General features: G+C 45.2%; 1 protein-coding gene across 1 annotated transcript in view; it reads right to left on the bottom strand.

The window, feature by feature from the left end:
• The window catches only part of LOC119387427 (serine/threonine-protein kinase ATR), a 90,267-nt gene that overhangs the window by 2,049 nt on the left and 60,723 nt on the right, over positions 1–27,495 (bottom strand). Inside the window, exons 43-61 of the mRNA XM_037654820.2 lie at positions 26,836–26,971; positions 24,678–24,820; positions 22,922–23,021; positions 22,726–22,851; positions 21,302–21,477; positions 19,704–19,899; positions 17,507–17,617; positions 15,785–15,853; positions 14,688–14,890; positions 13,781–13,907; positions 13,335–13,424; positions 12,040–12,147; positions 11,363–11,520; positions 10,866–10,961; positions 9,419–9,572; positions 8,898–8,963; positions 8,398–8,483; positions 8,123–8,225; positions 565–678 (exon numbers count right to left, since the gene is read on the bottom strand). Coding sequence (XP_037510748.1) covers positions 565–678; positions 8,123–8,225; positions 8,398–8,483; positions 8,898–8,963; positions 9,419–9,572; positions 10,866–10,961; positions 11,363–11,520; positions 12,040–12,147; positions 13,335–13,424; positions 13,781–13,907; positions 14,688–14,890; positions 15,785–15,853; positions 17,507–17,617; positions 19,704–19,899; positions 21,302–21,477; positions 22,726–22,851; positions 22,922–23,021; positions 24,678–24,820; positions 26,836–26,971 — 2,362 coding nt within the window. The remainder of the gene's footprint in view (positions 1–564; positions 679–8,122; positions 8,226–8,397; positions 8,484–8,897; positions 8,964–9,418; positions 9,573–10,865; positions 10,962–11,362; positions 11,521–12,039; positions 12,148–13,334; positions 13,425–13,780; positions 13,908–14,687; positions 14,891–15,784; positions 15,854–17,506; positions 17,618–19,703; positions 19,900–21,301; positions 21,478–22,725; positions 22,852–22,921; positions 23,022–24,677; positions 24,821–26,835; positions 26,972–27,495) is intronic.

Raw genomic sequence — 27,495 nt, forward strand, 5'->3', positions numbered from 1 at the left:
CCATGGCAATTTAGGTCAACACCCAGTTAAGGAGGCGATCACAAGAGCATCCAGACATAGGTGGCTAGATAGCTAGATAGACCGACAGATACATAGATAGAAACGCTCAAAGTGCCTTGGGTTCACTAAGAAATGCTTCGCATTTAAAAAATATCCCATGTACAAGCATTATGACCAGAGATGAACTGCTATTGGCTAGTGAGAGTATTTCATAACATAAGTGAGTACTGAGCACACAGAAGTGTCATCATGTAAAAGAAAGTGTAATGTCGTGCCACATGAATTATGAGCCAAGAGGAACTCAGCTGCAGCCATAGTACTAGAATACGCTTCAGTACAACACCATGTTGTGGTGCATGAGGCACTGACGGTACATAGACATCACGCTAGAAGATTCTGCTGTCAGCCCATAGAACTAGTTTGTACTATTGTTCTCTCATCCTCTTCCCTTAATTTGTACGCTAACTTTATCTAAAATATTTCAGGAAATTGTTCACTGGATGGATCCCCATTCCCTTAAAGATACTTTGTTATTCACTGTATTTAAATCAGCGAGAGTCCTACCTGAATAAGGCTGTCCACTTGACCCTCAACAGAAAGCGGTGGTCCAGCAGGCTTGTTGCGACCCCGGTAGACACCCTTTAGCCTCTGCTCGATTCCATTCACATTGACCAGGGCCTGACAACGGGCGCATAGAGAGTGAAGTAATGTCAAGGCACACCAACATAATGCAAGGCCTGAAACAGAGTAACTGAGATGCACAGTGTATAATGCAAGAGATAACAAAAAAGTGCACAATTTAACAAAAATGTATACACATAGCAAGGTAGACAATTGGGCTAGTTGGTACGTTTCAGTGATGGAATGAAGGTAGCACAAAGCAACTGAAATGAGAGATTTAAACAGGACACCACTAGTACAAGTGCTTGTGGTGTCCTGTCTAGCTCATTATGCCTGTTGTTTTGCGCTACTTTTATTGCCTGCACAGGCAAAAAGAGCTAGACAGGACACCACAAGCACTTGTACTTGTGGTGTCCTGTTTAAATCTCTCATTTTTGTTGCTTTGTGCCACCTTCATTTCATCATGTACACATAGCACATAAGAAACAACAATGTGATGTTAGGGGTGGTGTCACCACTGGTGGTGTTTTGTGAGGCCTGTGTTGTACCGCGATCATGTAGCTATGATCGTGCCCCGCCGTCCAACCGAGGCTCATGCACGGCGTTCGACGAGAGCCCTCGAACAAACGACCACATCAGTCCGACGCCGATGAACAAAGAGCGCGAGGCCCTCTGTTCTTTTATTCTTGTTCCTTTTCCAATGTACAATGTTGTTGGCCGAATGGCCTGTTTCACAACTGTTCCAGTCAGTTAACGGACGTTCGGTGGATTACCACTAGATGACCTCATCAGACATCACATCATCCCCTCCTTGAAAAAGGCGCTCTTAGTTAGTGAAAGCAGAATAACAACGTTACATCCTAAACAACAAGCATGTCTGAAAATATGACATTCACACACGAAAGTAAAGAAATAATGATAAAAAATATTGGAAGGTACTTCTCACATTAGAACAACAAAACGAAAGAAAAAGAAACACAACAGACATATTAATGCACCGAGCAGCAAAATTACAAGACCTCGCATCAAGAGGCTAAAAACTACATCTTGTAGTCCCTGGTCCATCTTGGCGGTTGGCGCTTGCGTACTGGACGTCCAGTTTGAGCGTTCGAATCCGCCTGTTCGCTGCTACTGTCAGCTGATGGTGGCATCGCGTTATCTTCCCCCTCCTGGTTGCAGAGGTCTGCAGCGGTAGATGGCAGGTATTCAGGCGTTGGTACATCTACCTCAGTCAGAGTATTTCTGTGCGGAATATTTGTGGCATTATGGGTAACATCAGAGCCTTCGTCCGTGAGCGGGCAGCCGAAATAGCGAGCTAGTCCGGCATATGAATAATCTGGGTGTGGAAGGCATTCATCAGTCGCTGCACGCGGCGGTATTCGCACTAATTTCGAAACATTCCAAGTCTTACCGTCACTAAGTAGAAATGAGTTTTGACCTCTCCTTTGCATGACTTGAAAGGGGCCTAAGTATTTGTTTGTACCTGTTCGGTGTGACCGAACTTTAACAAAATCCCCAACTTGTACTAAGGGGTACTTGGCGCCTCTACGCTTATCGACATAGGCTTTCATCTGTTGCTGCTTACTCTCTATTCTGTTGCGAGTTTGCGATTTCAGAAATGAACTGTCCTCTGATTGCGCTCCATTATGGGACTGATTGGTAGTTACGTTCTGCGGCAGATTTGGTTTTCGGAACTTTGAGTTCGCGTTACTCAAATCCAATTTTGTTCGAGGCTGTCGGCCATGTAAAAGTACTGCGGGAGAAACTCCCGTTGTCGCATGCGGTGAAAATCGATACAAGGCTAGATACTCCAGAACGGTCTGTTTCACTGGTTTGCCTTCCAGCTGTGCGACCTGTATTGCTTCCTTCAGTACTCTATTAAACCGTTCGAGTAAGCCATTGGATTGCGGATAATAATTCGATGATTTGCAGTGCTGAATGCCTCTTTCCTTTAGAAAATCCTGGAACGGTTTGGAAATGAATTGAGGACCATTGTCGGTAACGATTTGGCTTGGGAATCCCTCTCTGCTGAAGAGAGATTTAAGAAAATCCATGACGTCGTGCGATGTCGTGGAGGAAGTAAAACATACTTCCGGCCATCGAGAGTAATAATCCATGACAGTAATTGCATAAGTTGGACTGGGTGTGATGTTCAAGGGTCCGACTATATCCATGGCTAACTTTTGCCAGGGCTGATCTGGCCAAGGAACAGGTTGTAAAGGCGCAAAGGCCGGTTTGGCCGACTTATCTGCTGACTGACATATGAGACAATTTTTGACACATTCCTCGACTTGCCTATCTAAATGAGGCCACCAGTATCTCTCTCTTAGAAGTTCCTTTGTGCGGACTATGCCAGGATGCAATTCATGTGCCAAATGCAAAAAAGTGGAGCGAAGCACTTCGGGAATTACTATGCGATCTGCGCGCATTAGAAGACCATCTACCAGGGACAATTCATCTTGAATGTGAAAAAATGGGATCAGGTCAGCCGATAGCGCCTTCTTATGTAACCAGCCTTTACTGAGTTGCTGAATTACTTTAGTCAACGTAGGGTCATTGGCTGTAGCAGCCTGTACGGTAGCTTTGTCAACTGCCGAAGTTACCAGCGACACTATTTCTTCTTCTTCCTCAGTACTGGCGTTATGTTCGTTGATGGGCAGTCTTGACAAAGCGTCTGCAACGTTATTTTGCGTGCCTCTGCAATACTCTATTTGAAAGTTGTAATACAGTAACCGAGCTGTCCATCGAGAAATGCGTAATGGTCGACGACCAGAATCTCCAGCTGATAGTAAAGCAACTAATGCTTGGTGATCGGTTCTGAGTGTAAAGCGTCTACCCCACAGATACACGTGCCATTTTTCGCAAGCGAATAAACACGCAAGCGCTTCACGTTCCCCTACTGAATATTTCCTTTCAGCCGGTGAGAGGGTGCGTGATGCAAAGGCCACTGTGTGAAGATGTGATCCCTCCTTTTGCTGTAAGACCGCTCCTAACCCGACGTCCGACGCGTCCGTAGTGACTATGACAGGTAGCTCAGGGTTGAACATCTGCACAACAGGTTTGCATGCCAACCTCTCTTTCAACTGGTCAAAGCCCTTCTGAGCTTCAGCCGTCCATTCGAATGACTGACCTTGTCGGAGCATTTTGCGCAACGGTTCCACCAAATCTGCATAATGATGTAGGAACTTGGCATAGTAGCCGGTCAATCCTAGGAATGACTGAAGGGACTTGATGTCATGTGGTGCAGGTGCACTAACTATCGCTTTAATTTTTGATTCCATGGGAGAGAGACCTTCAGCCGAAATGTTGTGTCCCAAAAATGTTAGTTCTCGCACTGCGAAAACGCATTTATGATTCAATTTCATCCCTGTGTTGTAAATGCGTGATAGCACTTCCTTCAAGTTGCGGTCGTGCTCCGACTTGGTCCTTCCCCAAACCAAAATGTCATCTAAATAACAGACTACGTTAGCACAACCCTTCAAAACATTTGACATAAGCTTTTGAAACGTAGCTGGGGCGGAAGCTAGTCCAAAACACACTCTTTTAAATCTAAATAGTCCCTCATGAGAAATGAATGTTGTCAACTCACGACTGTTTTCTGTAAGTTCTACTTGATGGTATGCCGAGGCTAAGTCCAGCTTTGAGAACCATGTGGCTCCGGCGAGCAGTTGCAGAAGCTCCTCGGTATGCGGAAGAGGGTAACCGTCGACTACGATGGCCTTGTTGGGTTCCCGCAAGTCCACACACAGGCGCAGCGATCCATCCTTCTTTTTCACTACAACCAGTGGAGACACCCACTCCGATGCGTCGACGCGTTCGATTATGTCTTCGTGTTCCAAGCGTGCTAGTTCGTCAGAGGCCTGCTGTCTGAGTGCCAGAGGAAGGCGTCTCAGTTTGGCACTCACGGGAGTTACATCCGGTCGGCGTTTTATCTGATGCACGTAGTCTTTGACAAATCCAAGGCCTTCTGAAAACAGTGCTTCAAATCCTGGAGGCGTGTTTTCCGGAAGCTCCAAATGATTTGTAGTAGTGTGAAGGCAAGTCAGGGTTGAGCCTACAATATTAATTTGTAGCTTCTGGATGGCGTCAAGGCCGAGCAGCGAAGTACCTTTCTGTGTGACGTAAAATGTCACAGTTGCTTGAGTACCGCTGTATTCGATCTCCGCTTCGAAGGTGCCGAGACTAGAAATCAACTTGCCAGAATAGTCCCGAAGACCCAGCGCTGAAGGAGACAAGGTGCAAAATCTTGCAAAATATTTCTGAAAATCGGCGTTATTTACGAGGGATACGGCAGCGCCAGTATCCACAAGAAGAGGAAGCGTATTTCCTTTAAATGTTATGCGGACAATGATTTCCTTCTTGTAACGTGGCAGTTCTACGCCAAGAACATGTGGAGAATTCAGGACAACATGTTCTTCTACAGTGGAGACAGCGGCTTGCGACGCTCCCACTTCTGCGGACTGTTGTTGACGGCAAACAACCGCAAAATGTCCAATCTTCCCACATTTGTGGCACTGTTGACTGCGGGCTGGGCAGTTTCTTGCATTTGCTTTGTGCTTCATGGAACCGCAACGGTAGCAAAAGGATCGACGATCGTTATCTTGGTTGCTTCTGGCACCTTCTTCTGCTGCACGGACGCCATGGCGCAAGCCCGCTGCTGCGTAGTTGCGTCGAACGCTATCTGGCTCATAAACGGGCGCGCGAAATCCAGAAGGTGCTTGAAGGACACACTGCTCATCTAGCGTCTGATTTTGCACTGCAGATTCGTCGATGCGTTGGACTGGTGCTCCATCATAAACAGCGTTAGCTTGCTGTATTGCTTCCAAAGCTTTGCCGATTTCTTCAGCCTTGGCCAACGTAAGTGTTCGGCCAGCGTTCAAGAAACACTCGCGCAACGCTGGGCTGGAGACTCCTTCAACGACTTGATCACGTATGCGTTCGTCGAATGTCGAACCAAATTCACAAGTCAACGCCAGTTGTTTGAGTTCAGCGACATACTGGGTGAAAGGCTCGCCCGGCAGTTGCAGCCTCCTGCAGAACTGATGCCTCTCAACGATGAAATTTGTTGCATCCTCGAAGAGCAGGTTTAAGTTATTCAGTAACTCCGTGTAGTCGTCGGATTCTCCCGTGCGACGCTCAGATGTCGAAACCGGTGCAGTTGAAACTTGAGGTTGCGGGGCTGTGGGCGTTGCGTCTGTAGGGACGCTGGCTGCTGCTGCTTGCTTCACTTCTTCATTGTTAAAGTACTGACGCTGTCCCTCCGCTCCGAGTGATGTCAGGAGAAGAGCCGCTTTTCGCTCTGCTGACCAGTCGCTGCCTCCGACCGACACAAGGTACGCCTTGAAAAGCTTTAGCCATCGCTTCCACGGCACCGGAGGGTTACCAGGTGCAGATAAGAACGGTGCTGGAGCTATGACTGACATCATTCCAGAAGAGGCACGAGTGACGCACACAGGAAACTGAAGTCAAGCGTAAATAATTGTAAACTGAAGCGTTGCACTCACAAGTTTTTTTCTCGTCGCCATTTTGTTGTATCGCGATCATGTAGCTATGATCGCGCCCCGCCGTCCAACCGAGGCTCACGCACGGCGTTCGACGAGAGCCCTCGAACAAACGACCACATCAGTCCGACGCCGATGAACAAAGAGCGCGAGGCCCTCTGTTCTTTTATTCTTGTTCCTTTTCCAATGTACAGAGCCGTCCACTTCTACCCTGAACACCGCACCGTGCGGCCTGCGCTCCGCGGAGCGCCTCTGCCGGGCGCTTCGGAAACTAGCGCGCAAGCGCAATGACAGCTGTAGGCGGGGCCTTCGCCGCGTCGTCTGCTGGAGCGCGGCTGCTCGACCGAATTGCGCCTGCTTCGCGGTGAAGCAAGCATAACCCTTGTTATAAGCGCACGCGAATTGAGAATTTGGTGCGGTTCTCGAGAAGCGCAGAGACTGGCTTTTTTGCAAGCAATCGTACAAGTAATAAACCTCGGCCCATACATGAGCAAAACTTTCAAGCGGCGCTGGCACTGCCACAACTGAGTGATTCGGCGGAACAGAAAGAATATCCCGCAGCTCACACGACTGTTTTTGATCAGCGCAAAGTTGAGCGCCGCAAAATTAGTGATGAATATATCGTGTAAGTTCTGACATAACATCTTGGAATGTTTGAAAATTTTGATTAGTTACTAACCTGTAAACAAAAGAATGTGACTTGTCCGTTAATCTTAGAAAACTGATATTATAGCATTTATGTGTTACGAATAGCGCTGTTTTCATGTGCTGCCGAATTTAACTCGCCAATATTCCACCCTATTCACTGCCTACTGGCAGCCGTGTTTCTTCGTGCTATTGATGCATAGAAATTAAGAAACGTTCTAATAGAGTTTTCAGCAGAACTCGTACGGGGCAATGAGTGCACCAAACAAGCGCCGATGACAAATTTTTACTGCTGTGAGCAGGTGCAGAATAAAGCTTCATTCCTTTTTTGTCTTTGGGCGACACAAGGCCCGCTTATCGCTTCATATCTTTCTTGACTCGAAACGTTAGCCCACTGCTCATGTGACCCTTCAATTCGTAGCGCCGTCAAACTTTTTTTTTTATCGCCGCGTAATAAAGGGGCTGCATATGTTCGGTAGTACTTCATTCCAGTATTGCCTCCCGATTAAAGGACCATGCCGACAGTACCGAAAGACGAAAGACGACGCATCGTAGATTTCTGCCTTAGAAGATATTCTCAACGTGCAATATCTGCGATGACGAACCGTCATCTTGCAACTGTCAACCGGATCATTCAAGCGTACAGGAATGAAGGACGCAGGAACGAGAACCGCACCAACTTCCCAATTTGCGTGCCCATATAACAAGAGTGATGCTTGCTTCACCGCAAAGCAGGCGCAATTCGGTCGAGCAGCCGCGCTCCAGCAGACGACGCGGCGAAGGCCCCGCCTACAGCTGTCATTGCGCTTGTGCGCTAGTTTCCGAAGCGCCCGGCAGAGGCGCTCCGCGGAGCGCCGGCCGCACGGCGCGGTGTTCAGGGTAGAAGTGGACGGCTCTGTACAATGTTGTTGGCCGAATGGCCTGTTTCACAACTGTTCCAGTCAGTTAACGGACGTTCGGTGGATTACCACTAGATGACCTCATCAGACATCACAGCCTGCATGCAGCGGCTTAGTTGCAGGCCTTGCATGAAAGAGGATGTCTAAACAAACAAACAAACAAACAAACAAACAAACGGACGGACGGACGGACGGACGGACGGACGAACAGACACAGACAAATAAATAAGTTAGCAAGCAAGCAAATAAGGAGTTGCCATGAAAGAACAAGTAAATAAGATGTTTCAATTTCTTTCTGCAAATGTGGCACAGCACACAGTACTTTTGCCCTTTCGTTTATTGCATGCAGACCAAACCAGGCTTACTGGTTCACACTGATTCCCTTCTGTCAAAGCAAAATACCACAGAACACCGCGTGTCAAGTGATTAGGCTGCACTTCTTTCACACTAGCTTGCCTTTTCATTGATGATCTCTCCCGACTCCGACTGATGACCTCTTGCACCTTTCGGTGCTTTGCTCCACTCAACGAGAGGGTCATGAACAAATGGTTTCAGCACACTATAAGAGAAAAACAAACAAACCAATTGCAACGAAGAACCAGGTTTCAGTACAGTACAATAACCGAAATGTGCAAACTGTGAAATGTGTGTGCATAAAAAGAAAAACTTCATATGCAACATATCCATAAAGAACACTGCAGAGTTGGAGGATGATCTGCTCTGGTTTTCACCTCATCAGGGCATCTGTCTCGTTCCTCATGATACGTAGTGTTACTTCACATGCTTTTCTGAAGACACCTTCGTATCCCAGAGGACCCTGAAAGTTGCAAAAGAACATTAAGGTGGATAAATATGTAGATTAAGGTGGACAAATATGTAGAAATAACAGAAGTATACTTTGCTGGCAAGCAAAAGCTGTATACTATATGCTACCTTATGGTCTGAAAGTCATGGAAAAGTGATGAAGCTAAATGTCCTTTCTGCTATCTATAAATTTCGGGGGGCCCTTTCTTTCGAGACGTACAAAGCATGTTGCTGGTGACAGAATCAGCTTGTTCATTCCTTGCGATACCCACATTTGATAGCAATCAACAAAATGTCCACTGCCTCGCTATAGTACCATACTACAGTACCATACCATACACGGTGGAAGAAGGCTATGTTTGGCTATCATACTATCAATATCAGGCAACAAATTTATAGGTTGGACGTAAGAACACAATAAACTCACCATGGCATCTACCATGTTGTGTGTCAGGCGGAAAGGAACCTTCTCTGGCCAGTCGAAAGTTTCACCCTGTTAAGAGTCATAAACATCGTCATTGTTTGTGCAGTGAATGCATACCCACCAACCCCCATAACTGTGACCTAGGTTATACAGAACCGATGTAATTAGTGTATGCAGCAAAGTAATAGAAAGAATTTGGACGATACGCAAGCAAAATAGGAGCGATGTGTCAACAATCACACATTATTTACACAATATGGATTGCTCATTGTGTAACTGTTGACTGCAAAAGCAACAAGCATCGCAGGTACTGGCACGCATTATCCTGCATCTCACAAGCAACAAGTCTGTCAAATTTTGTGAAGGCAACGCTTTTACGTGTTTGCAAGAAAGCAAGCACTGAGGAGCTGTCAGCCCGAGATTCCTTAATTAATATATGACTGCTCATATCTCAAATAAGGAGGAAGCAAAGCGTGCAAGCACTTGAAAACCCCAGCAACCAGAGTAGAGAAAAGGTTTCATGCCTTGTTGAAGAGACAGTTGAAATCGACGTGCACGGCGTCTCCGCACGAAGCGTCAAAGAGGATGTTCTCGCCGTGTCGGTCACCCAGACCCAGGATGAAGCCAACAATGCTCATCACAGCAACAGTCTGTGCGTATGACTGCCTTGCAGTGTACCTGAGAGATTAAGACATATAAGTACACACATTAAAACAACAGATGACCATACAGGCAGCTGCTACACCTAAATTTTGTTGAGGTTTATGAAAATTTGTATCTTAAAAACCAGTGTCTGTGCAGAAAGTGCACCTGTTACAGACTTGTGAATGTTCAGCCTGAAAAGTGAGTTGTAACAGTTTTGCCATATACCCATGTCATCATAGTCTAAATATGTGGAATATGAAACAGAAGGCTTTCTAGTTAGCATTGTAAACAGATTTTTGCATTGTATATTTACTATATCTTGCGTTAAGCACATTTCATGCATTCAACTTCAGCCAATGCAAGCTAATACAATTGGTATTGATCACATAACAGCCAAGCAGTACTGCATACTGTGAAAAAGAAAGTATATAGTTTCTGTTATATTTTCCCATGCAGAAACTTCTTGAAGAAATGTCAGTAATAGGGACACTGCATTTCCGAATGTTGGGATGTTTAGAGTGTGAAAGAGCAAACTTTCATGGTATGATCACTGTTCCTACACTTTCCTGTCTTATGTGCATTGTAATGTCTGAGTGAACACGCCAACAATTTAGTGGAAAGCACACTTCAATATTTGTGTCTATTTTCTACAATGTTCGATATTCAGTGCTAAGGTGATCTCAGCACCGCTTTCATGCTGTTGTGATGTGATCCCTTGTAACTAAATAAAGTGTGCCACCCTTACTGAACAAATTTGTCAGCAACAGTCTATAATAAATGTGGCATGTCAAGGCCTGAACGAATGTGTGCAAAAATAACTACGGCAGCAGCAGTACAGCTTTACTGAAAGTAGAAGGCACACACAATTGAATCGCGATATTATTGATGCAGATACTGTAACGAATCAATGGATGTAATGAAGTAAATATATGGCATTTCTAGCTAACATCAGAGAGTAATGAATGTAGTGCGCCTTTAACAAATATACATAGGATGCAATGAAGCTAGTACTTCGATGCCTGATACGACTATGTTGGAATGAATTTTGATGGTATGAGCAAACTTGCAGCTATGCATTCAGGTTGCAGAAGTTGAGCGTTGCGGAAGTTGACCATTGCAGTAGTCTAAACGTGGATGCCTTCTTCAGTAACAAAACTGTGCATCTTGGAACCAGATGATCTCATAATCTGAAGCTGTTGCAGTGAAGGAATGTAATATTTTCGCTAGCAGCAGTTCAATGGACTTTTAAAAAAGTTTGTGTGAACTTTATACATCAATACTTCCCACAATAAACTACAACAATCAGCTTCAGACCATTTTACTGACCAGGCAGTTGGGTCGGGGAAGTTCTTGCGGAACCATTCATAGAAAACAGGAGGAAATCGAGGAAGGAACTTTTCCTTGAATATGGCCAGTTTCTTCCTGTTCAGGAAAAAAGTGAGAACATAAATTAGGCTGAAGGTCATTCGCAATTTTTATTTATTAAAGCACACAGTCATGTTCCTTAAAGCTTCCACCACCACGCATTTCTTTTTGCTGCACACATATTCATCTTTTCTTGTAATAATACGGAGAGGGGAACATGGGAAGTTGAAGACAGTCATGGTCAACAGTTGACAGACAAGAGATTTCACTGGAACTAATGCTTTGACAAGGTAACATGCCCTCATTAAGACAAGTCCCCAGTTTGAAATGTTGCTTCCAGTGACATCACTTGCTCAACCATCATTAGTTATAGAACAGAATCTTACTCTATCAAACTACGCGACGTAGACGTGCTTTATTTTGCAAAGTGTGAACATGAATGGCAACAAGATACGCACTCGACACTTGCGCTGAGGTCAGGCATCATCTCCTTTATCTCCTTGCTGGAGACGAGCAAGCCCTTTTCGCGGTAGGTGCGGTTCAGAATGAGCCGGAATCCCTGCAGGTCTGGAATCCACTCTATGAGTCCACACTCCTCGTTCAGGGGAACCACATTCTATGTCCAGTAAAAAAAAAAAGAAAAGAGAGAGACAGAAAATGCAGAAAGCAGCACGAAGTTAAAACAATAGTACTGAGACTCTCACTATATAACTCATGAAAACAGAGCTCTGTAGGAATACTGAGTACTTTATCAGGCTACAGAATGGGAGTCGACCGAGGAAGCCATTTTGTTTGGCACAATTATATGAAGCCAACAAATAACGAAGCTAAAGGAAAAGTCTAGAACACATTATTTGTAGCTTTTAATTGAAGCCCAGTAATTAAAGGTAGAGGGAAATGAAAGTGGAAGAAAAAGAAAAGCAACTTGCCACCAGAGGGATATGAACCCACAACCTTCGCATTATGCAGACTAACAAGATTTAGTGTAACTAAAAATACGAGAGGTTGTCTTGACCACAGGAAACTACAATCCTTTTGCCCTATTTTGATAATATTTTGACGAGGGAATAACGCATATAATGAGGTAATACTACTACTACGTGCCAAGTCAAAATAGTTATAAGACACTACATACGTAGGTGCGTATGTGTAACCTGCGCTTGAGACCTTCAGCACTTTGTTTGAGGTAGCGGTTCATGAGGTTGTTGAATTCCATGAGCCGGCAGTCCTTGCGAAGGTCATCCTGTGCAGTCAAGCAAAACACATCAGTAATGCGAAACCAATTCCTTGTAAATGAGTCTTGAGAAGTGCAGGTTTGACAGATATAAATTGCAAGATGTTTAACCTAAGATCCTCTGTCACTTTAAAATCTTACACATAGCATAATATCTGCATCACTTATGCACCTCCAACAAGCCCAGAAACCTGCAACTGCAGAAATGAGCAGGCTCTCTATGGTCCGTCGAGATAGGTCTTTGACCTTTGAAGATAGGCCTTTGAAGACAATAAAGCTGGCGTATTTCTGCAGCCATTGGATGCCTTTAGTATTTACACAGAACATCTAAATATGCTAAATGGACATATTTTCACCAAGAGTGTAAGCCTCAGAGCTCTGAGTAACAGTACTCGAGCACGTTATTGTATGTTGCTAGTGAATGTTAAAAAAATAGTGTTTTGCAACAGCTATAGCTACAACTATTTGTGACATGGAGATCTTAGCTGCGAATTCTAAGCAGTGCATTTTCTAAGCAGTGCAGAACTGCATGGTTCCATGGTAGTGGGTTGCATACTGCAACAGATATTAGTGTGCCAATAAGGCCTGTCTATTGATAAGTGCTGTTTTATTTATACCATTGTTTCTATGGAAGTGTGACTACATTACAAGGATGGGCTCTTACAAGGATACCTCAGGACAATAAAGCATAACTCTATTGTCCTGAGGTATCCACATGCGTACTGGCATCCGAGTCCCCCCCTACCCTAAACATACTACACACGTGCACACACTTATGTGTGTGTATGTAACAAACACGCATACATATTTGTGTGCATGCGTTTAGGAACGCTAGCCAGGAGCAGGGTATTTGCCCAAAGATCAGAGACTGTGAACACAAGTATACTACTATAGCAGGATGCAATTGAGGAAGTCCTGAGAAGCCCCCCTCCCCCCACCCATATGACTGAAGCACGGCAGCCGATCGCCTCCGCGAAATAGTCCCGCTCATGCACATAGCAATGTTCTTCGAAGGCGGGAGCACCTGCCGTCCGGCTCACTACGTCAGTCTGGAGTGTGCATCCATTGGTGCAGGTTTGTGTACATCTGCCTTTGAGGAGGAAACGCCGCAGATTTTTAAAGTTGTGTCCGACTATAGGTATGTCTTTAAAAAGTATTATGAAGTGAAAGGAGATGCCTGTGTTGAAGTGACTAACTTTTGGCTTCAGCATCATAGCATAAGTCTTGCCATCACTGCCTTTCACACTGATCTTTTTTGGCTTCTGTAGTGAAGAGAGCACATCAACCTGAAATCAGAGACAATAAATGTTCATCAGTCATGAAACTTGCAGCGCCACAAACATGTGCGGACACGCTCACAAGTATGCAAGGTGAAGCTTCCCTGCCTCCAGATTAGTTCTAACCACTTGGCATTCTTTAATGTGCATTGCAATCTAAGTACAGGAACATTTCAACATTTCAACTTCATTGAAACTTGATTGTCGCAGCGGGAATCAAACCTGCAACCTTGACCTTCGTAATGCAATAACACAGCCACAAAGTTACAGGTGCGGGAAGTTTAAAATAAATGAAAACACTTTGAAAGAGCTTTTAGACACAATTTGTTACTTTGCAAGAGGAGGAAAAAAAATTCATCGTTTACACGGTCATTGATGGAAACCAAGTGGACGGGAGTCTGTGGGAACGGCTTGTGGTCCCTGGGCGTGCCAGCTGTTGGGAGTGACACTGATGTGGCCGACTGCAGAGGCAGTAGGATGCGGCTGAAACTCCTGCACATAGGACAGCACGAGTAGCCTGTGGTTATACACAGAAAGTTAAAACAGTTTAGTGCTCTCAGTATATCACTGCACTTTGTACCACAAAGCAAAAGCACAGCTGAGAAAAAGAAATAGTGAAAAACAAAACAAAGTGGTGAATTATGATACCAGCATCAGAAAAAGAACAACAACTAAGTGAGCAAAAGCATTTGACTTTGCAAAGATTGTGAGAATGATTAGCTGAAGTTACTTGACTGTTGATTGATATAGAAATAACTACACTACTGCATTTGTAAACGATAAGAGACTTAATCAAAAACAGGTTCTGTGGGTTTCTCCCGAATAAAAGACCAAAATTCAGTTAAGTAAAGTTAATTTCAGTACTCACAATGTTAGAACCAAGTACGACTATGTTTATAGTCAAGAAGGATCGAAGGTTGATCAAGTTAGTGGGCATTCGTTGTAGCAAAAGTTAGACGTGCAGACACGGACATTAGAGAGGCTTTGCTGCATTACACTTGTGTTGCCTGCTTCCCTTCTCTTACATCTACGTATGCCCACCTAACTTCTAAGATTAGGTTAATCTATTGTGGTACCAAGCGTGAACATGAGACATAGGACCAGAGAACAAGGACGCAGCACTATGTCCTCGTTCTCTCGTCCTGTGTCTTGCGTTTGCGCTCAGTACCATAATGAATGATTAGCTCCAACTTGCCCACCTCGCAACATTGTTGATTAGGTTAAGCCAAATTATGGCAAATGGCAATAACGTGGGCCAGTCTAGAAACTTACGGCTCCCTCAGCATCTCATGAAAGCCCTTGACGTGCTGCGAGATTTGAAGGACGTTGGTCTCCCCGACTGGCCGGTTGCACAACTCGAGCAGCCTCTCGCAGAGGGCCAACGTGTCGTTCAGGAACTTTGCCAGGCTTGGGTTCTGCTGCCGTGCCAGCTGAAATACTTCCTGACAGCGCCGCACCCGCATCGGGTACGAGGACTGCACGACGAGTTCGATATGTCAAGTGAGTTCACTGGTTGACTCCAGTCCTCAATGTCGCATCAAACGCTCTTCCCGAAACAGTCAACAACAGTCCCCCTCTCCTCGCACCCCAAATGCAGATGCGAAACGTCTCGATAAAAGCTGCCGTTCAATAAATGAAGTAGATGCACGAGGTTTGCTACATGGTGACATTCCTGACAAAACCCATCCTAATGCTAGTTGTGGTGATAGTGCTTCTTGAAAGGCCCACTGAACGGAGGAAATTTTGCCTTGGCAATATCAGTTATAAACAACCGCTACATATAACAGAAACAATCTTGATAAACCTGAAGGAGACACTGGTCCTTAACTTTCTGGAACCTACATAATTTCTGGCAACTAGCCATGACACTGTCTTCCTTGGTTTCAGTATCAGAAATGTCAATTTCTGCGAGTTTTTTCATGGCGTATCTAATTTTTTGCATGGAGACCACAATTCCCTTAAGGTGTCTGAAAATCGGCTCTTTACGCTGTTAAAAGCTTTCATTTGCAGTTGTCCCTTCAAAGTAATCTGGAACACCTTTATTTACTGTTCCCTGCATCTCTTCTATGACACCTCACAGCTTTATGATGAGTGTTACACCATTATTTCATATTAAAGCCCCTAATGGCTGGTACAATTGAGCTGACATTTTACTAATTAATCTGCAAAAGAAATTGAAAGACAAGCAATAGCTGTTCATGAATCAGGCAATTGGGCCTGTACAAATGCATTTGCATGATGAAAATATATGGGAAAAGAAAAGGAACAGCTCACTGAGCTAAATGCGCTGCACAGCCTCATTAACGAATAGCAAAAATATCGGTAGTACTGATGTTTCAATCAGTAGCACAGGCATGAGTAACTGTTACCTTGGAAACTGCAATCATCATCCATACTGCTTGCGGTGCGTAGGTGGCGAGCAGGCGAGCTATGATCTCCTAAACAGAAAACAGGAACAGAGGCATTGAAAGAAGAACAAAGAGTCAGTTGAAACTAATGCAGACATATGCATAAAAGTATAACATGAGTCAAGTAGGAAAGCTGTAATGTTTTCAGCAAGTGCACATCAGTGCATTGAGAGCAACTTTGGTGATGGCCTGCTAGACGGTAAAGGAAAGGTCATCTGGGGTTGCATTTAGGAACAATGACTTTTGGGGATAATGCCATAATACTGTATAATACCGTACCCACAGCCCTAACTTTAACTCTACAAAAAGAAAAAAAAGAATTAGCAGAAGTTCGCTAACAAGTGCTTCGCATTTAAAGGGGTCATGAAGCACCCCTTGGGCTTGTTGAAAAAACACATCCTGCGGAAAGCTGACACGGCTATGAACTGCTCTGCCAAATATTACAGTCGTGCGCGCCGCGTAATGGCCACAAGCGGAGCGCGAAGTTGCCGTTTCCCCAGGCACCCTCTTTTCAAACAGAGGCCGGTTCTCACTCTCGTCGGTGGGCGGGGCGTCTGTCCGTTTACGTCGCGGATCTGTCAGTTTACGTCGCAAGAGACATAGCATGCTTACTGGCCGATAGCCGACGTAAATCGAGAGCGGCGTTCGGATCAGATGCGCTTCTTGCCGCGGGGTGCCGCCACTTGCCAGCGCCGCACTCCTCAGTACACGGTAGCCGCACTTGCGCAAGCGAATCACAGCGGGAGAGCGATCGCGTTTCATGACGCGCGCTGACGTAACTTCTTTCCCCCATGCCATCCCTCCCTGTCTAGCTTCCAGTGCGCTCGTCGGCACGAGAAAAGAGAGAAAGCGTTGGGAGCGTGCGCCAAACATGCGCCAAACCCCCGTAACTCCGCTGATTCTTGACGGATTCGAGAAATTTTTGCGGCAATCGATTCGGAAGGCAGTACACTCCGATACTGAGGTCATTAGATCATTACTTGGAAAAGTGGTTCATGACCCCTTTAAAAAACATGCATATAACCTGCACCCCCCTTTTAAGCACATTTTTTCATTTTTTGATGCAAGTTATATGTGAGAAAATAAGGTATAGCTTTGAATGCATAGTGTTTGGGTGGTTGCGGAAAGGTGGGCAAGTAGACGCTTCAAATCGTTGGACTTGCAAGACCCGACATCCCGCAAATCGACACTGTTGCCGAAAGTGATAGTCTCAGAGCGCCCCTGGAATCGATGGCACTGTCAATTGGAAAATTAGCTGGCATATTACGTATCTGTTTGACCTATTTGGCAACATTTGCCAGGTAACACTAACACGATCAACTGACACAAGTAAAGACGACAGGATGGCATTGCATTCAACACTCAAGTGATGTGCTATGTGTTTGGAAGTGCTTATGGTGGCAAAGCATCAGCACCCGAGAAAATGAGATGGCTTTTTTTTTGGCAGAGGAATAATAGCACTTTCCCCAAGCATTTGAAAACATGGGGGAAAAAGAAAAGAGAGGTAAAGTTGCTAAACCTTTCCTTCCAACAGCCTGGGAATGACACTGACACTTGCCCAAACTGACACTTAGTTGACCCGCTTGATAAGGGCGTAAGCTGTCAGTTCTTGAGCAAAAGGAATGGGGAGATGCAGATGTGCTTCCCATTTTCAACCCTAGCAATGTGAAAGAGGTAACTCACCTTCAGCATCGCTGACACTCGCTCGTGTGAATGGCAGATCCTAGAGATGAGCTGTGGCATTGCAGTGAAGAACAAGTATGGTGGAAGCTGGTTCAGGAGCAAACCCAGTGCCTGGAGAAACGCGAGAAAGAGGCTTACACAAGTTGTGCAAGGAAACCGTTGTGCGAACAAAACGAGACACATTTACAGGGAAGTGACCAGTGCTGACGACAAGGGACCGTGGAAGATTACTTAAACAAGTACTGAGTTGCAAGTAAAATTTGTTTTGCAAGAACAGTGGGCATATAACAAAGGAAATAATGCATGCATACTGCGCTGTAAACAAGCAAAAAAAGGAACAGAGGGGAAGGATGCATACGATATTCAATGAACGAAAGAAGGGAACAATTAACGTCACCTATAACCTCCTCCGCTTCATTATCTGTTGTTTTTCATTAATACAATAAAGGCATGGATGACATTGCTGGCAATCGTATGCAATCACTTGGCATTGGCAATCCAATGCAACCTTTTTCATGGAGGGCAACTGAAGCCGTACCAATGCAGATGCACTCATTCTTATTTCATGTGGTACATATGCCTATGTAACAAGGCAGGTGCTCTTAATCTTGTGATGACATATTAATGTTCTTATAAACAAGGGACTGCAACCACACTGTCTGCACTGCGCACTGCCACAAAATAATTTGGCAGCGTAACACACCTTCTATGTGAAAACTGTTATTTGCAACATGAAAGTGTGAAACTTAAAGTTTCAGTTAATTACATGATACAGAGCTACACCACTCATTGATACGTGTCCAACTCGCACTGTCCCAATAAACAGGAAGGCGAAATGATGGTCTCATATTTTAAGGCGAAAGCCTTTAATGTCTCATACTCTCAGTGTCCGTCCATCCATCCATGCCCTGGCACGGTGCCAGCTGTGGCCTCTCCCCCACACTCTCTCAGCAATCATGTGATGGCACAGCAGCGCAGAGAAACAGTTGCGTGTTGCTCCTTCCAACGCGCGTTGTGCAACTGTTGCACAATGCGGCGGCGGCCTCTGTCCGTTAATGCGCAACAGTTGCGCATTGCTCAGTTGCGTAACGCGGCGGCGGCATCCGTCGGCGGAGTCGAATGGCCACAGGCTTTCGCCGAACACACTTTGAAATTTACAAAGTGTCCTTCAATATTTTTGTCTGGCATAACTATAAGGTGTAGGGAGCAAACACATGCATTGCTATTACTGTTGATATCAAAAGTAAATATGCAACAAAAAGCCAGCTAGCTAAATGTTGCCTGTAAAATCCCTTGTGTCAACTAATGTGAATAGTCCCTTCAACAATCAAACTAATTAACCCTAGTCAACTACAATAGATGTACTAATCGATTGCACGAGACAAGACCCTAGTCAACTACAACAGATGTACTAATCGACTGCACGAGACAAGTACTACCAACATACTGCCTGCTACATTAGCAATCTTCACTGCGATGACAAGTTCTCCACAGCAAGGAAAACATTTATGGCCGATCGTCCCACATGAAGATTTATGAGCATGCGACAACAGAAACCTGCCAACTTTAACATTTTCAAACTCCCGAGCACCAAAGCAAACAGGGTAGCATGCATATTTAGAAAGTTTGCCCTGAACCCATGCCTTCTCAGGGTTAGTACGCATTTTAACGAAGATGATTCCCTTTTGTAAGCAAAACATAAGTAGCGCAAACATTGCAAGAAAATGTGGCATTTTGCACATGCTTAGTTCACAGTTACTCTTTCATTGATTTTGGCATGGACAGTTTCACCTGCTTCAGGAATTCGCTTGAAGCAAGTAGCCTTGCTGCATCCTTTATATATGAGAAGACATTGAATGAAAGGCGAGGGAACAGGTGAGTAAAACGTCTTCGCAGATTTATCTTTTCTAAAACATGATACAACCTTTGTGGGATTTTAAAGCAAGTCACAATACGTAAACTTCATGGAAAGAGAGGCAGAAGGTACGCAGTTGAATCCTAAGTTGAATAAGATAATTAGAGTTACTAAAAAGTTAGAGACAAGGCCTTCACGCGGCTCTTTGCAAAAATGGAAGAGAAAGAGACAAAAAGATATTGAGAGGCGAGGGTATCACTGATGTCGTGAGGATACCTTGGAAAAACATGCGTTAAGTCTGTGTGTTTCAAAGCGCACACACACACACACACACACACGCACCCTATCAGTCATGGTCTTGAGGTACCCCTCGAGCTTTTCAAGTCCGGCAGGCACACGACGTGCGCGGCTCATTTCAGCCACTTGGGAACCCAGGTCAAACCAGATGGACAACATGCGTGGCATGGAGTGGTACATGTGCTGGCAGCCGTAACGCAGAGACTCCCCGTAGTGCCGAACCACATGCACCATCGTGTCTCTGGAAGTGTGGATGAAATCGGGCATATTTTGATAAAGAACATAATCTCCCAGAGAAAACATAAAAATGAAATGGGTCTTTGTTAAAGGGGTCATGAACCACTTTTCCATGTAATGATCTAATGGCCTCAGTATCGGAGTGTACTGCCTCCCGAATCGATTGCCGCAAAAATTTCTCGAATCCGTCAAGAATCAGCGGAGTTACGGGGGTTTGGCGCACGCTCCCAGCGCTTTCTCTCTTTTCTCGTGCCGGCGAGCGCACTGGAAGCTAGACAGGGAGGGATGGCATGGGGGAAAGAAGTTACGCCAGCGCGCGTCATGAAACGCGATCGCTCTCACGCTGTGATTCGCTTGCGCGAGTGCGGCTACCGCGTACTGAGGAGTGCGGCGCCGGCAAGTGGCGACACCCCACGGCAAGAAGCGCATCTGATCCGAACGCCGCTCTCGATTTACGTCGGCTATCGGCCAATAAGCATGCTATGCCTCTTGCGACGTACAGCGGACAGACGCCCCGCCCACCGACGAGAGTGAGAACCGGCCTCTGTTTGAAAAGAGGGTGCCTGGGGAAACGGCAACTTCGCGCTCCGCTTGTGGCCATTACGCGGCGCGCACGACTGTAATATTTGGCAGAGCAGTTCATAGCCGTGTCAGCTTTCCGCAGGATGTGTTTTTTCAATGAGCCCAAGGGGTGCTTCATGACCCCTTTAAAACCAAGTGCCAGCATTGTTAGTACCTTTAGATATGCAGTGTCAGTTGGATGCGTTAACACTCGCAAAATACAGTGATTACATACATTCATATTTGAGGATGTCATTAAGCTGCTGTTTATGAAATAGAGATGTATGCCAAGTGCACTCCAAACACTTTATTCTGCACAGCTCATCCACACAGTCTGGCTCTATCGTAACTACATGGCCTGGATAGACATTGCACTCTGAAAAGGTTGACCATCAATTGTATCCTTCGCTCTAACTCTAACTCACTTAATACCATGCGTTCAACTACAACTTAAGGTGACATATTTTTTTAAGTCCCAGCAGCACAACATAACGCCTGTATCTGCCCAGGCACCTATTTACCGAAAGGCTGTGTGTTAACAATGAAGCACTGTGTGCCGATATAAAACTGCATAATTTAATGCATAACTACTGCTATTCCGCGTTCAGATTTAGAAATTTGCTCTGTTGTTGTTGACAGGAATACTGACAAAACCAAAATTGGATAGGACACAGAGCAGCAAACAATCTTTGTCAGCATTCTTGTAAAAACATTTGCCAAGCTAGCGTCGAAGGTGAAGTTCCAGGTGAAAGCAGTGAATACTGCTAACACGACAAGTAATTAATGTCATGTATAAATAAAACCTCCATTCCATGCACGGTTGTTGAATTGTCGAGCAAACGCACGCTTTCTTTTCCGGCTTTTCATTCAGGGGCAGCATGGTGTCGCAGTACTTGGCAAAGTGAAACAATCCGTCCTCCCAGGAAGAGCAAGCCCGTGCCGCACTCTTGTACAGGAACGCCAGACGCGTACTTTCCACAGCTGCGGACTCTTCACTATATCGTGCCAACAGTAGACGTGCCTGCACACCAAAGAACAGGCTTTGCTTTGAAATAATTATTGGATGGAAATCTTTTGACCTGTACAAGCACAAGCGAGGATCAATAATGCTAAAACAGCTGGGGAGGAATCGTGAACAGAGCACAATTACAATGCATTTTCAGCATAATGCTGCCTGGTGCTGCTATATGGATTTAGTGTTGTACAAGGGCCATGCATTAAATTATAGCTGGAATGCATGCCATGTGGTAACAGATAGAGAAGCACACTACAAAGCGGAACTTGCTTCAGCTATAATACAAAGTAGTTTTGATTACTGCAATGTGTGAAATGAACAGCAAACACCACATCATACAATGCTGAAAATATTCAAAAAGTACATTAGCGTGGTTCCCACTAGAACATACTTCTTTTGCAAGTAACGATGAACAGGGAAAGAAATGAAAACAAGCACACACTGCATGTGACAAATGGTAAGTTTGCACTGTTTGAATGTCCTCTTATCAGAGCAGTGACAATTTTTACAACACACTTAAAAACTATCAGCCCAGAATTTATCTATCTAGAAGCAACTTAGTAGTTAAAGGGGCCCTGCAATAGTTTTCCAAGTAGCCATGGAATGGCTTCACTAAAGGAGCTTATTGCGTCACAAATCGACTGCCGCAAAAATTTTTAGAATCCGTCAAGTACGAGCGGAGTTACAAAGATTTGTTGCACGCTGTAATTGCTTTCTCTCTTCTCTTGTCCTGATGAAAGCGCTGGAACCTAAGCAGAGAGCGGTGGCACGGGCGAAGAGGTTACGTCACACATGTCTCCATGACCACACACTTTTTTTTCTTTCTTCAAACGCACAACACAGTTTCAGGGTGATCGCGTGCGCGTGCGGGCAAGTGGCGACCTCCCGAAACGGCCGCAGTAACTACCGAGCACGTCATGTTCAAATCAGCCAATGCGGTGGAACTTGAGTCAATGACGCAGTGATTTTAAGGAAATAGCATCATTTGTCGAGAGAAGAGAAAGCGATTTTTAGCTGACTTTGAGAATTTATTGTAAATCCCAGGCTGCGTGCTGCGCTATAATGTTTGCCTCGCGTGTTCTCAGGATCCTCGACTACCGATCAGCAGAGTTTTCTGACCATACTGAAAACGTGTTGCAGGGCCCCTTTAAGAAGAGCCTGAATTTTGTGATGAAAATAATGGGTAAAAAACAAGAACGAGAAATAAGAAGCATAATAAGTGCACTATGTTTTGAAAAGAAGGGTGAGCCTGACCTTGGCACACGCGAAGCGTTCTTCGGGCGTGGAGGATGAATCGCTGCTACCGCTATCCGTACTGCAGCCAGGAAAGTGACGTTCGATGCCACGATGAAGTTCTGCGAGGGCACGCTCCCTTTCTCCCTGCAAGCGATGCCTTCAGCTCCAACCATATGAAGACAGTCCATGCAAGTGACATAAGACACACGTGTACCTTTGCCCAGAGCCATTTGGCCTTTTCCAAGAAAATGTCAGGCAGTTCACAGCCGCCGGTTTCCAAGAGGCAGCTGTAAGCCTGCTGCAGATGGCCATTCCTAGAGTAAACACGTTAGCAGTGAGTGTCCATGGCCACAAAAATCCTCGATCTGCATTACACCACACCCTCGAGCACACCTCTCTTGCTCCAAGACCTTTGTCAGTGTGATTGAAACGTACAGTGCTCAGTACACAAAAAGAAATTTCATAGTGCATGTAAGACACACCATGAAACACCTATGTAGCTCAATTTCTTACAAATGTGTCTTTTTTTTACATCTAACAAAAAGCAACAATGACTGAACACAGATGCAGTACCATGCCTTTTATTCAGAGCTGTGCAAATAGCAAAATTTCGGGTGCGAAGCGAATTCGAATATTGAAGTGCGAGTGCAAATCGAATCGAATATTTTTCGAATATTTCTCGAATACTTCGAACCGAAATTGCAGAAAAAGAAGTTCGTGAGGATTCAAAACCATATTCTTATGAGATATTAATGAGACCTAACAGACTATGTCTGTTAGGCCTCATTAATACTGTGTGTAACAAAGAAAAAACGAGCCCTTAAAAGTCTTCTTCTTTCTTTCATTCTAATGAGATAGCAACATGAAAGTGTTTCTTTTTGCTAGGTTGATGAAGCGCTGGTGGGGTGGTGTTTCATAGTTGTCTTATCAAGAATGAAGCAATGTAGAGGCCGAATAGTATTTATGTACATGATTTGGTGCAACCAAAGTATTGCCGACAACATTTTACACGGGATAGGCAAAGATGCCATTTCCTCAGCCTCCCCTCCTCTTTCAACTTCTGTGGAAGCCCAACTGATGTGGCGGACAAGGGTGTGCTCCCTTCAAGTCCGGAATTCCAAAACTGCCTTGTAGACGTCGATACATAAGAACATCTGAAATTTTGGATGCTAAAAAGCTTCGGCTTCCAATTTTTCGGACTTCCTTCCCAAATTTCAGGTCCAAAGCAGCATTAAGAAACCCCCCAACTCTGCCACATCTTTCATCTCCATGTTGGAACCAGCATTTTTTTTAGTTAATACATTTGCGACCGTAGCGGAGCTTGAAAGGCAGCTTTGCCGCAAAACGGGGGTGTGATGAGGTGAAGCATATTGAAACTCCAGGGACCACTTTCAATCGGACACTGACCGAGTCTTGGCCAAGTTCGACCATAACGGAGCTTGAAAGGCAGCTTTGCCGCAATACGGGGGTGTAGTGAGGTGAAGCATATAAAAAATCTGAAGGGGTCACTTTCAATCTGACGTTGACTGTATTTGTCCTTGGGAAGTTCGAATAGTTCGAATAGTAAAATTCCAGTGCGAATCGAATCGAATAGCAAAAACTAATCGAAAAATATTCGAAATTTCGAATATTCGAACATTCCTACTTTAATTTCCAAGGACTTTCTTCAATAACATACCACTCCTATGCTAACACTGATCTACATTTGGGAGTGAAGTGGTTGTTCTATGTCATTACCATACCACGGCAATTTCAGCAACAAAGAGATGGCTGAGAAATTAACCTTCAATGGCTTCAAGTAGCACCCAATGATGCATCAATAAAACTAGCTTACGAATCGCAGAAGAGAATATTAATTCATAACAGGGGGTGGTGCCATATTCCACTCCCAGAAGTGCAGACGTATTTAATGGATGGGCTTTTGGGAGTATGAAAGATAAAACTTCAAAGGACTGTTGAGGTGCACTCACTTTCGTGCCAGCTTGGCACTCTGGAGCCAGCACTTGGCGAGTTCTGTTTGCAGAACATCCTCCATGTCATGGTGCTTCTTTTTGGCAATGCTGAGCAGTGCTCGCCGCACATTCCACAGAGGTTCCAGTAACAGTGGTGAACGCTGCAAGGAACAGATAGCAAATATCCAACTGACCGAGTCGTGGTGACTTAACATGCCACAGCAAAACTGGGCAGTGAGAGACTGCAGTGGATTGATCTGGAATAACCTGAAAACTACCTGGGGTTCTTGAACATGCGTCTGAAATCTAGGTACACAAGTGCATTAATGTTTTCATAGGAATGCATAGCTTCCAACCAGAAATTGTACACACGACTCCCATAACCACTGTGCCACTGTAGCAAGAGACCAGTGTGTCAATCGGAGAACATAAAGTTTATGTCTGGGACTTAGTTTAAGCATTTTTATTAGCATCACTGCTTGCAACCTTAATGCAGTTTGTAATATATGTCTACAGTGTAACTTTGTTAATACGTTGCTTCCGGGAACACGGCATAACTACACACTAAATGGTAGTACGCATTAAACACAAAGTACAAATTTGCATCTCCTAGCATAAGCCATCGCCGCCAGCAAATAAATAGAGTGCCACAGCAAATATTGCCTAAAGTACTCACCGCAAAGCCCTTTCTTTCTTTTTGCCAAAGTGGAGAAAAGATCCTGGCACTATTACAGGGTCCTGGATACGCAGTCAACGCAGTGACCAACATAGCGACAGAACGGACAGTGTCTGCTTTCCATGATGTGTGTGTGTGCGTCTAACCGTGATCTGCTACTAAACGAAAACTGACACAGTTCTAGTGAAACACGGTGCAGCCGCGATCTTCTCCCGGCTAGTTGCATGCAGCGCGTCGCCTACTCGGCTCATGCCGTCACTGCCGGGCCGCTTGCTGTGCCGCACATGCGCATTTGTCGTGGGAATGTTGTTCGTACCCACTTCGCTCCAGATCGTGCACAGATACGGCGAGTAGCTTGCTCGGTTAACACAGCGATGACGAGCTCCATGAAAGCGATGCGCACACCGCAACGCTCTAGCGGTCCTGGTAGCGGACGGAGGCGCGTTGGGTGGTCGCGTAATAAAAGCGTGCAGTATGGTTACAACCGCGCTACGCTTGCTGTACTGTACACGTGCGCTTAGTGTGATAGCGTCAATGCAGTGAGGTTTCTCGGTGCCCGCAACCCGCAACGCTAACTACGCAACAGCGATCTGCTTTCGTTTCTACAAAGCGGTGCGCGCCTGATGACGGCTTAGTAGCGTTGCTGTCGGGCTAGTTGGTAGTACATGGCTGAAGTTCTTTGTCCCTGTCCAAGCATTTGCGCCATCAATTCAACTTCAGCCTTGAAGACGGCCTCGCACAACGAGGCGGCAGCAATCGGCGGCCCAGCGCGTTCAGGTTGTCGCCTAATAAAAGCGTGCAGTAGGCTTAAAAAGTAGCACTGCGTCGCACGTGTGCCCGAGCAGATAGCTAAAGATACTTATTGTGATAAGGTTGTCGGCGATAAGTCATGCCGGTGCGTTCGTTGGTGGCCGCCACCTCGCCTTCGTTCTTTCCCGATGCTTACCCGCAAAAGCGTCGCCGCATCGCGCGGAAGTTGGAATCTGTGATCGACCGATCTCCGCATTTCTCGAAAAGACGGAAAACCTCTGGCTGCACATTGTGGCATCGGGAATTCCAGCGGCGCGGTAAAATTTTATGGCACAAAAAGTTATCGCGGTACGCAGGGTACGCACTAACCGGTAGGCATAGGGCGAACCACTACGGCAGCGAATGCATTGGGCTCTATGGGAATCGGTCGGGGATTCGTCGCAACCACGTTTTAACCGTTAGTACGTTTAAAGCGGGTATGTATTAACGAGGTTTGACTGTATGCGTCTTCCTCCAAGTTCTTGAAACACAACTTTTGATAACACTCCTGCTCAGATATCTGGGGTGGAATCTTAAGTTTATCCTCAGAATTATGAAGGTATCTGTAGCCATCACTGCTGTCATCATGGTATGTATTGAAGCACACTGACACACACTGTGACTGAGCGACTGTGAGTGTAACTGTGACTGTGACACTGTGACAAGTATACATAAACGAGTTTTAAAGTGCTTGCCTTATCTTGGCCTTACCTGAACGAGGTCCTCTCGAGCTTTCCAGACCTCAAGCAGTGATGTAAGCTGCACCTGTTTATCTTCACGACTGTTGCCAGATTCCATGTCAAGTAGTACCCGGAACCCCTGCTCCACTTCGGTCAGAATGTGCAACCTGCGAAAGAGCAAAGAACCATGGGAGCCGTGCAATGCACACGATTATGTTCTTGTGTGCTGAACATTTGAACACACAAGAACCAGTGAAATAATGTCTGCTGCTAGTTAAGGCAACTACTATGTAGGCATGATACAAAGTCACGGACACAAAATGTGCTAGTTACATGTTTCACTGTACATCTTGTTTATTTGCTGTTAGGACAAAGACAGAGGGCACCCCAGTTTTACGTAATATCAAAAATAATTGTATTAATCTACTTTATGTTTGCATGATGTTTGCATTCTTTCAAGATGCGAATGGTAAGAACAGAACGGAGACAACTAAACTGTGCCTGTAATGGAATAGCGCAAAAAACACTAGGACAAAGGCAATAGAGACAATACATTGCACAGAGTTCAAATGTACCCCTTGTTTTGATGACACAACCATATTATTTCAACATGCGGGTCAAACAGCTAGAGAGGTAGCCGACGCTTTTTTCATCGCAAGATTGAGAGATAAGTGCACAAGCCACCCGTCTT

The sequence above is a fragment of the Rhipicephalus sanguineus genome, chromosome 3, assembly GCF_013339695.2.
Source record: "Rhipicephalus sanguineus isolate Rsan-2018 chromosome 3, BIME_Rsan_1.4, whole genome shotgun sequence".
Lineage (NCBI taxonomy): Eukaryota > Metazoa > Arthropoda > Arachnida > Ixodida > Ixodidae > Rhipicephalus > Rhipicephalus sanguineus.